This window comes from Ornithorhynchus anatinus, chromosome 4 (genome assembly GCF_004115215.2).
Source record: "Ornithorhynchus anatinus isolate Pmale09 chromosome 4, mOrnAna1.pri.v4, whole genome shotgun sequence".
NCBI lineage: Eukaryota > Metazoa > Chordata > Mammalia > Monotremata > Ornithorhynchidae > Ornithorhynchus > Ornithorhynchus anatinus.
This window is the reverse complement of record NC_041731.1, coordinates 41,151,147-41,162,051: the sequence shown is the minus strand read 5'-3', so window position 1 is coordinate 41,162,051 and position 10,905 is coordinate 41,151,147. Positions and strand designations below refer to the sequence as shown.

Here is a 10,905-nt window from a genome sequence, read left to right as displayed (position 1 = left end):
GCCTCCTTTCTGACCTCCCTGCCTCCAGTCCCACCCCACTCCGGTCCATGCTTCACTTCGCTGCCCGGATCATTTTACTTTAAAACTGTTCAGTCCATGCTTTCCCTTGCAAGATCCTCCAATGGTTGTCCATCCACTACCACATCAAACAGAAAGTCCTTACCATTGGCTTTAAAGCACTCAATCACCTTGTCCCCTCCTTCCTTACTTCAAGTCTTTCCTAATACATTAATACATGCTGAACATTTCTCTCCTCTAATGCCAGCCTACTCACTGTACTTCAATTTTGATGCCTCCTGCCTGGAATGTCCTCCCTCTTCATATCCAATGGATGATTACTCCCTCCCCTTTTCAAAACCTTATTAAAAGTACATCACTTCCAAAAGGCCTTCCCTAAGCCCTCATTTCTTCTCCCACTCCCTTCTGTGTCATCTTTGTACTTAGATCTGCTCTCTTTATTCACCCCTCCCTCAGCTCCACAGCACTTACGTACTTTGCCATAATTTATTTATATTGTCTGTCTCCTCCTCTAGACTGTAAACCCATTGTGGGCAGGGAATGTGTCTACCAACTCCATAGTACTCTCTCAAGTCTTTAGTATGGTGCTCTGTAAACAGTAAGTGCTCAATAAATACAATTGATTGATTTGGAGAGTGACCCAACAATGGGGTCGGAGAAGGTTGATCTAAATTATGGTGGCAAGTTGAATAGACAAACAGAGAATCAGACAGGCCTCAGGGCCGAATGGAACGTTAATAGCAGGTTCAAATGTGAGTTTAGCACAGAAACGCTGGGAGATATGATTTAGCCATACAGGAAGGCAGGAGTCTTCATGGCAAAACACACTGGGAAGGAAAGTACTTTTTACTAAGTCTGTTTTAAATTCAGCTGCCCAAGGAGGCTACTACTGGAAGTGACCTCGGGTACAAAAAAACAAAAAAACTACCACTCCATCCTCCCTCCAGTTTTTACTCTGCCACAGCATCGGGGTACCACATCCACAGGATAGATGGAGCTGCTACAAGTGCCAATTTTTTTCACTTCAATTGGGCGAGACTATCGAGTGCTCAGGAAAATTTTAAATTGGTCCTAAGAAAAGTCATGAGCTTAGGAAATAAACTGCCATTAGTTTGCTTCCCACTGCTCAATTACAGTGTTAGCCTAGGGGAAGTTCAAGAGGGGATTTCCTTCCTCCAAGTCTCTTAAGGAGTTTAATGTCAAGGAGGCTGACTAGTCATTCTCTGTGTCCATTGAGCGCTGACCCATAAGAAAAGGGACAGATTTCAACTGGACAGAAGAAAAATGCCTATCAGGGTGAAAAAAGTACAATAATGGGTTATTAAAAGAGGGCTGTGCAGTCTCCATTCCTGAAACTTTGGAGAAAGGGTAGATATCTATGGTTTTAGAAGGGTTTTGTTTTCAGCTGCCTGCAGGTGGAGACTGGGACCAGGTGAACCCAGCACCATGGCCTAAGAGCATGGGCCTGGGAGTAAGAAGGACCTGGGTTCTAGTCCCGGCTCCATCGCTCTTCTGCCATGTGACTTTGGGCAAGTCACTTAACTTCTCTGTACTTCAGTTACTTCACCTGTAAAATGGGAATTAAGAACTGTCAGCCCCACGTGGGGCAGGGACTGTGTCCTACCTGATTAACTTGAAGCCTTTAGTACAGTGCCTGGCAAATAGTAAGCGACTACCGAACGCCATCATAAAAAATTAAACAAAAAACCTCTCCATGTCCAATCCAGCTCCAGGGCTGTCTGCCAACTACGAAGACTCTGTAGCAGGTGAGGGAAGCAGAAGCATGTTCAAGACTACTTTAGGTAAAACAGACTTGGGAGAGTTTTCTCTAGGCAAAAGAGTTTTAAACCTGTAAGCAAATTCTGACTCCGAAGACATTTTTGAAGAGACTTATTTCATCACAAAGAGCAACAATTTTTTCAAATGTCAGATTTATTATTTGAAAAGTACACCCATTATGGTGAACTGCTTGGTACAAAATAGTCACTTTCCCTGGTAGGAAGAAATCACATCAATGCCTGCATTTCACCGAGCTCCTTTTTAATCAAAATATTTCCATTAAAAATAAATAAGCATTTAAATTACTGAACTATTACACCATTTTCAACATCTCATTTGTAAGATTTTTGACTTTAAAAATATACTTTGATCCTTTCCTGCAAGGTACCAACATCTCATTCTGAATAGGAGCAACACGTGGTGAATACATAACTTGAAATTCACAATTCAATGCAAGAACACTGTTATTTGACTTTCTTGGCACAGAAGCTTCTCCCATCCCAGATGCTGGTGAGAGAGATCACCCTGGTTCCCTTTATCTGAACTTCTAACCGATCACTGAATCATGAATGAGTTTCCCCCTTAAAAATGTTATTTTCAATCTATACCACTCATACCTGGGAAGTTACAGACCTGTCCTGAACATAAGACTTACTTTGCAATGCTAGCAATCAAAAGGGTGGACCTGAAATTACATGGGCTTTGGGGAAAGGGAAAATAATTGTATAATCTGACTCTGGTGTAATGGAGTATCCCCTTCACTACATTTGAAAAAGCAAACAAAAAAACCCCAAAAACTGTTTGGGAAGAGATGTTCAGGCCTGAGAAGACATTTTGCCTAAAAACATTTTCCTTGGTGCTCCTGGGGTACCTTCATATTGGCAGATAAACATAAGAGAAAGAACAAAGATTCCTGTGATTAAATTAGAAATTAGCTTAATGTTCACGATACCCACACACCTAAATCATCTGGAATTCAAGCTATTCAAGGCCCAACCTGGAATACACTGAAGTGTCAAGAAAGACAGAGCAAAAAAGCCTTACACAGGGCAGTAGGAGGGGAAAGCAGGACAATTCATAGCACCATGACAGTAAGCAGAATGGATGCAAATCCATTTACATTCTTTGAATGCCCCAATTTCCTGGTCTTCCTTAATAAGACCATTCTAATAAAATAGAAAAATAGAGTGATAGTTGAGAGCATCTGTTGTAGCAAATAAACCTTTTGAAGAATATATCCCCTTCCTCACCTAGTCCCTGTCACTGACTCTCAACCTCAACTAAGGCTCAATGTCAAAATGTTCCTGTAAACTTCTGAAGGCTTTAATCTGACTGAGAAGCAACTCAAAATAAAAATTCAAATAGGCTAGAGGAAAAAATAGAAACTTCTGTTAAAGGTCAACATGGTTAAAACAATTTTAAAAATAAAACTATGTCTAAACCAGGACATATTTGAAACACAACATTCAGAACAAGTCAAATTAAGCCGGTGAGACATTGACAGCAGCAAAGGAACCGAAAGGAAGACTGACAATCTTTCTTTAGGATCTTTCTCTTTCTGAAAGCACCGAGGAGCAACTAGGACATCAGCTTTGGCTCCAGAGTTCATGCTACTTGGGTGCCTCAGTTTCAATTTCACATGTATTTTGTGTTTAAAGTGAAACCTTAGAAAGACAAAGAGCCAGCATTTGGGGGGACATTCTATGCCAAAGATTAAGCTGGACATGTCTTAAAACAGGGTTTTGTTTAGAGATTTTATATTCCTTTGATACCTGCAAGCAACTTATTTACTCACATTGTAAAAAGACCCTAGGAGTTCAAATACATTGATGTTTGGGGGCCTATCAGGTATGCAGTAATAACTTCCCTGACTCATTTGTTTTGAAAATGGAACTGACTCAGAAATGGGAAACCAGATCTGCTTACTACTTATTAAGTAATATCCAATAATAGGAATCAAATCTTTCCATTAATGGCTGTCAAACCAAAGAGCTTGAATTAGGGGCAGGGGAGAAGTGGCAAGCAGTGTTTCGCCTTCTTCCATCAGTTCCTTGCTAAGGCCTGGTGCCTCTACTTGCTGCTTCAGTTGCAGCTGGTTTTATGAAGAAAATTCTGGAACGTCCCAAGATGGGAGGATCCTATTCCAACAGATCTTTCTTCTCAACTCTTCTGACAGATCTTTCTCATCATACACTAACTCATGGGCAGAAGAGCCAAGACAAACCTGTCAGGTCTGCTCTTGAAAAACAATAATGCGCTCATACATTCTTGTCAACAGGGACTTCATAAAAACATACATGCATTTGACCATTCCTTGGGTCTTGCATCAAATGTATCAATTGCAAGATGTCTTTTTATTCCCCCCGGCTCAATTTGGGATTTCTACAATAGAATTTAAAATCGTTACTCTGTACGGAATACAAACATTCAGGACTTTTACTCTATTTCATCAGCATTGATTGAGCTCTTGATGCAGGAACTCGGCAACGCTGCTATCCCCACCTCGACTGTCCTGGGCAAGGGCTCACATTGAATATTTCCTTCCCCTAAGAACAGTCAAGCAGACGAGAACCACTCACTATTACTCCAATTTCCTTCAAAGAGCAGTCTTCTTTTTGGTGGATAAGAGAACAAGACACAAACCTGAGCTCTTAAAGCATTCCCCAGCAAACATTCAGCTCCCTCCATAAAATGGCAAATCAAGATGAACTTCCTCCACCTCTGGAAGAATAAAAATCAATCCAGGCTCCTCTATACACAGAAACAAAGCAAACAGACTGATGGCCTGTTGAGTAAACTTGGGATGTAGAAGTCTAATGGGAAATATTTTCGGCACGTGGATAAGTATTCAACTTCTTTCCCAAAGTTTGGAATATTAAATTATGCAGAAAAGTTCTTTACATAGATAGCCTTAAAAGATGCCAACACAATGAGCTACAAATTATACATATATACTGTCGTGGAAAAGTCCACCCTTTCTCTTCTACACAACAGAACATTTGTAAAATTAGCTTGGAGGAAGTAAGGGGAAAAATGCAGTTTGAAAATAAGTCCTGAACAATATAAAATCCCTGATCATAAATATTAAAGCTGCATCTGGTACTGCCGGATCCGTTATTTACAAAGAAACTTCACTTCTGACCAAACTGAAAATAAAATAAAAAAACAAAGTGTCCTATACTACTGGCCGGTAATACTTGACTTTCCATCGCTTGGACCTCATTCTGAAAAAAAAGTACATTATCATTAAAAATAAAGATGATGCTACATACAGAACCACACAGAGACTCATGTCTATGTTGGAAAAGCCAATCCCTAAAAAAGAGTGTTTGGTCTCTTTATGAAGCCCTGATTCATATTCATTTTTTACGCTGTCTTTGACAGGCCCACCATTTCTCTGATTTGGATCCAAAGCATGATGTGAATCCGGGATTTTGCCATCTCTGCTTTCACTTGGTTTCGTTTGGGAACTCTTTTCTTTTCTTGCATCTTCTGCACCAGGCCCAACTTCACTGGAATCTGTTTGTTCTTCAGAATACTTATCTAAGATATTTTCTTGGCTATAGAAATGTTTCAAGAACATTAGCACTTCGTCTTCATTCCAACTGTCTAACCCCTTGATTTCCTCATGGCAGGCTGGACAGAGCTCGGGTGGTGGCCACTGAATTTTGGGAAATTTGGGATCTTCGCTTAGCTGACCTAAACAAGGGAAGGAAGGAGGGACGAGGGGACAGATGAGAGAGAGAAGAGTCTTAAAGCAACAGAGACTTTTAAATTAACCCCATTACTACAATGAGATGATAATCTCTTAATTACCACAATTAGCAAAAACATTCTGGAAATAGACGGGAATGGAAACAAAAAGGAAAACTAGACAGTCTCAGAAGCTTCCCTCTCAATCTATTCTCCTTCATTAACTGCACTTTTGTGGATCACATTGAAGAACTTCAGAAAACTCATGAGGATCACTTGTAGAATCAGATATGTCATTCAAGGAGATTTCTTTTGCCCAGCAAAGTGTCAAGTAATGATTTCATCTGTAATTGAATTTTGCTTTGTTTCAGATTCTGGTGTGATTTACTGCAGGGGGGCTATCGATGACTACCTTTTTCAGTCCCTGGCTTCCTTAGAACAACTTTTTGTATGACACTTTGACTAAGGCAACTCATGCCTTCCAAATGAGGCCAATGCTGACTATAAACATAGGGATGCATATTTAAATTGTAACTACTGTTACCTATTCAAACTCACAACAATGAGGAATTGAATCCAAATAAAAATCAATTTTCCTTAGTGCTTTAGTTATAGGAGGTTCTTATAATGCAATGGATTAAATAAAACCCAACAGTTGAGCAGTGTTTTCCATCCAACTATTATTAAAAATGATTTTACTGGGAAATAAATCTTCTTAAGGGTCATTTTAATCACCTATTAATTTAAGAATAGTTTAAACTCTTGAACATGTAAGAGACATAGCCTGTTCAGTTGCTATCATATTTTAAATGTGGTTGCATTGTTGGAGAATTACTTATAAGCAGCCCTGGAATTAGTACACAATTGGCATTTGAAAACTGCATCTTGAACCAACTGTCTCATAAGAACACTGTTATAAATGAGGGATAAGTTCCTGAAGTGAAGTCAGGTTTTGCCAAAATTACCCAGAATGATGAATTCTACAACACCTATCCTCTTCTCCAAGAGGCCTTCCCTGACTAAGCCCTCATTTCCTCTTTTTCCACACCCTTCTGCAACACCCTGACTTCCTCCCTTTATCCAGCACCTTCCCCCAGTCCTATAGCACTTATGTACATATCAAGTATTATTTATTTATTTATTTATTTATTTATTTATTTATTTATTTATTTATTTATTTATATTAATGTCTGTTCTTTCCTCTAGACTGCAAACATTGTGGGAGGAGAATTTGTTATACTGTTTTGTGGCACTCTCCCAAGCGCTCTGCACACAGTAATTGCTCAATAAAAAATGAATGACACTGGAAAAGAACAATGGATTGGGAATCAAAAGTCCCACAGTCCAGTCCACGGTCTGTCACTGGCCTCCAGGGTGACCTTGAGCAAGTCACTTTACCTCTCTGGCCCTCTTATTTGTAAAATGGGAAGAGATAGCTGTTGGTCCTCCATCTTAGACTGTCAGCCCCATGAGGGAGAGGCACTGTGCATCCACTCAGATGACCTCATTCCTACCTCAGCACTTAGTAATTAGTAAGCACTTAACAAATACAATCAGTCAATAAATAATACAGTTATGTTCATGTATTTTCATTGAATCAGAGAAGTTCAATTATAGGATAGCTGACTTTTCCTTCACTGGAACCAAAATGGATGTGCCCACCCTCCCTGCTGACCCCACCGGGTGATAAGATAATGCCCTCTCGCCTCTCCCTCCCAGCCTCTTCCTACGAAGTACTGCACTGTAGGTAGTAAATGGAACTAGTGTCATAAAGAATGACAGTGTTGCAAAGGCTGAAACAAGGTGTCAGTGAGTTTTGTTAAAATTCCAAACTTTAAATAGAGGGTGGTCTGGAAAGTTTGGAACCAGTTTCAATGGAATGAAATTTAACGGAATGAAATCTAATTCTACACCAAGATGGTTTTAAGTTCGCTCTCTGCAAAAGGAGGAAAATAGAGTGGCTAATCTGAGCTTGGGACCTAACCCCTTTTTAATTATTTTCCTTAAGGTCAGCGCATCTCTTAAGGAAAGAAGTTTGCAAACTGCTCAAAGGAGACTTCCGTTAAATACAAAGAAATCTGCTTCATGAACAAGTTGGACTGTGAGGTAGTCAACAAAGAAACTAGCAAAAATTTCCTCCAGCCAAGTCTGATCATTACTGAAGAGGTGGTACCCTCCTCCTACAAGTCTGGGCTCAAGCTCTATCATACTGGTTCAGATATGTTCAGTCCTGCTTGCCTGTCTAGAATTGTTGTCTAAACCCAAAAGGACAAGGGGGTGGGTCCTTTCTGAATATTCCAGTTATTGACAGTGTTCTTGGGTTTAGTTGCCCAAACCCACACTCTTGAAGAGTCCCGCCAACAGGAATACACTCAGTTCTAGTACTGGCATCTACCTCCTTGCTGACTTTGCTGCCTCCTGTCTCTACCCGCTCCAAGCCATTAAACATTCAGCTCATGTCTCTCCACTCCTCAAAAACCCTCAGTGGTTGTCCATCCCCTTCACGTCAAAAAAGAAACTCCTTACCATCAGCTTTTAGGCTTTTGCCATACTACTATACCTTGCTGATCTCCTACTACAACCCAGCTTGCACACTTGGCTTCTCTAATGCCGTTTTCACTCTACCTTGATTTTGTCTATCTTGCTGCGGACACCTTACCCATGTCCCTCTAGCCTGAAACTCCCTCCCCGCTTTGAATACAACAGATGACCATTCTCCCCACCTTCAAAGCCCTGCTAAAATCACATCTCCAAGAGGCCTTTCCTGACTAAGCTGTCATTTCCCCTTTTCACCTTCCCTTCTGTCATCTATGCACTTAAATCTATACCCCTTAAGCACTTGACATTCACCTCACCCTCAGCCCCATGATACTTAATGTATGTATTCTGATACTCTGCCATCTTCCCTGCTTGTAATTTATTTTAACCTTTGTCTTCCCCTCTAGACTGTAAACTCTTTCTGGTTAGGGATCATGTCTACCAACTCTATTGTAATGTACTTTTTGAAGGACTTAGTACACTGCTCTGCAGGGAGTAAGAGCTCAATAAATACCACTGACTGATTGAGTCTCCTATGATGGGGGGGTTATGCTCTTGACTCCATATTAAGGAACACTAGCATTATGTTACATGCAGCATGACATGCCCACAATGGTTTCTTTCAATGTTTTATGGTTTTTTCCAGATAGACATGTGCTGTTGGAAGAGCTTTCCCTTCAACATGAGTTATGGCGGCATCAAGTGTATTGTTTCACAAAGGATGATATCCATTGCTGTGCATTCTTAAGCATGCTGATGGGCTTGCATTATCATTACAACTTAATCTCCTACCTCAACTTTGATATGGTAGCCCAGCCAAAAGATGAACAACTCCAGGAGATTTCCATATAATTCTCAAACTGGGTGGTATGAATGATGGGCACAGAAAGCCTCTTCTGAATCATCCCTTTCAGAAGTTACAGTATTTATTAAGCGCTTACTGTGTGCATAGTACTGTACCAAGCGCTGGGAAAGAGTAAAGAAGTGGAAATTAGACAGGGATTCTGTCCCTCAAGGTGCTCACAATCTACTGAGGATTCTATGATGAGCTGGTTTTCTACCCCAGAGAGTAAGTTGGTTCAACTCTGCTAAACACCACACTGACCATCATACCCTTAAAAAGAAATCACAGGAATTCACATTTGGATTTTACTGTACCTGCCAGCCGGTAATTCACGATGTTGTGTTTCTTCCACAGCCAAAGTACTGCCTGATCTAGGATTTTCACCGAGTCCATGGATTCTTTAGCCATTTCCTCAAAATGCTGAGCACACTCCTTGCACCCAAAAAATTTCTGAATATACTGCCGCATGACCTGCAAGACTCCTTGAGGGTTCTGGTCAAAGTCTGCAAAATTAACAGTGTGCAATTAAACTGGGCCAGAGAGGAAAAAAAATCCAACTTTTTCTTACAGACCTGGACAGATTGCAGTATCTGAAAGCTTTGTTTATCCAGATCAACTTATACTGTACCATAGCTGAGGCAGAAAACCAAGGTCAAAATTTCAAGAAACTGGAGGCACTGTGGGCAGGGAACATGTCTGCTCACTCTATTGTATTGTACTCTCCCTAAGGCTTAGTACAGTGCTCTGCACAAAATACAGCTCTCCATAAATACCATTAATTTTGCAGCTTCTGTTCATGTGGCCTTCTGCATATACATACACTTGTAAAGAACATATTTTTCCTTCTCTCATCTCCAGTGAGCCAAATTCACTTTCCTTGTAGTAAATTCAATCTTTGAAGTAATGCAACAGTTCCCCTGGGCCTCTAGGAGACCACTGAGTCCACTGCTCTCAAAGTGCTCACAAACCCCCTTTCCTAACTCAGATAGTAACTTAGGGACAGACGCACTTATGAACAGCTCTAGAAAATAATCACTATTTGCAATGACTTTCCTAGTTTAGGTTATGCTTGCTTTGTCTCCTCCTTTAGCATGGAAAGGACAGGGAATATGATTTTTACTTTCCTCAATTGCTCAATCCTAGTGCAGGAGGTTTGAACTCAATATATATTATTGACAAAATAATTACATTTATATATGTGATTAATTTGAATTTGGGATTAAACATGAGATTTTCCACCTTTTAGTTGAAATCTCTGACACTCTTTGTTCATAATGCTTATGGCTTGGAGCAGAATCAGTTATTCACGACTGGCAATCAATTTTACCAAATACTTCCTATTAGCATGGCACAGAGGGCTCCCTTATGACAAATGCAACCACCTGAATTACTCTGACATCCTAAATTTTGGCTCTCTTTCTAATTTTTTTAAAACTACATCTGTAAATATTTTTATAGAACTGAAATTATCCTCACTTCCCTACTGTATTGTTAAGGTGGGAGTTAGGCTCCAAGTTTCTAGAGAAATGCACAGATGTTTGTAAAATGCCATGTGCTGAACATATAACAGGTGAAAAAAACCCAAAAAACTTTGTCTAACTCCATTTCAGATTAACAGAAATAAATATCTTGCAAAAAGATATTTGCCCATTCATATTCCATACTAGATAAGTAGCCAAGATTTAACTGTAACTCATGGTGGGAAGGTGAGATTGTGAAACATTTTGAGGGGACATGGAAAAAGGCTTGTAATTACTTGCATGGTTGCAGTTTTCTAGGGATCAATACATTTTAACAACCAAAGATCAGGGGAACAAAATATATGCTCCCTAAAGAGAAAGTACACTACATTGAAAAATCAACCTACAAAAGGGAAAAAAACAAACATTAAAACAAGAAGAAAAACAAGGTAAGGGCAAAAAGGAAAGCAGAAAAAATGGCAAACCCAGCAATCACCACTCAGACATCTAATAACAGTGATTGAATAGACGTGTATAAATAAGAGACCCATGAGATTAGAGCAGATTAAATAC

At 40.0% G+C, this 10,905-nt stretch overlaps 1 protein-coding gene across 1 annotated transcript in view; it reads right to left on the bottom strand.

The window, feature by feature from the left end:
- Positions 1 to 1,932: 1,932 nt before the first annotated feature.
- The window catches only part of QSOX2 (quiescin sulfhydryl oxidase 2), a gene marked incomplete at its 5' end in the record, with an annotated part of 39,266 nt that continues 30,293 nt past the window's right edge, over positions 1,933 to 10,905 (bottom strand). Inside the window, 2 exons of the mRNA XM_029063159.1 lie at positions 1,933 to 5,496; positions 9,187 to 9,375. Of these exons, the coding sequence (XP_028918992.1) occupies positions 4,973 to 5,496; positions 9,187 to 9,375 (713 nt within the window). The remainder of the gene's footprint in view (positions 5,497 to 9,186; positions 9,376 to 10,905) is intronic.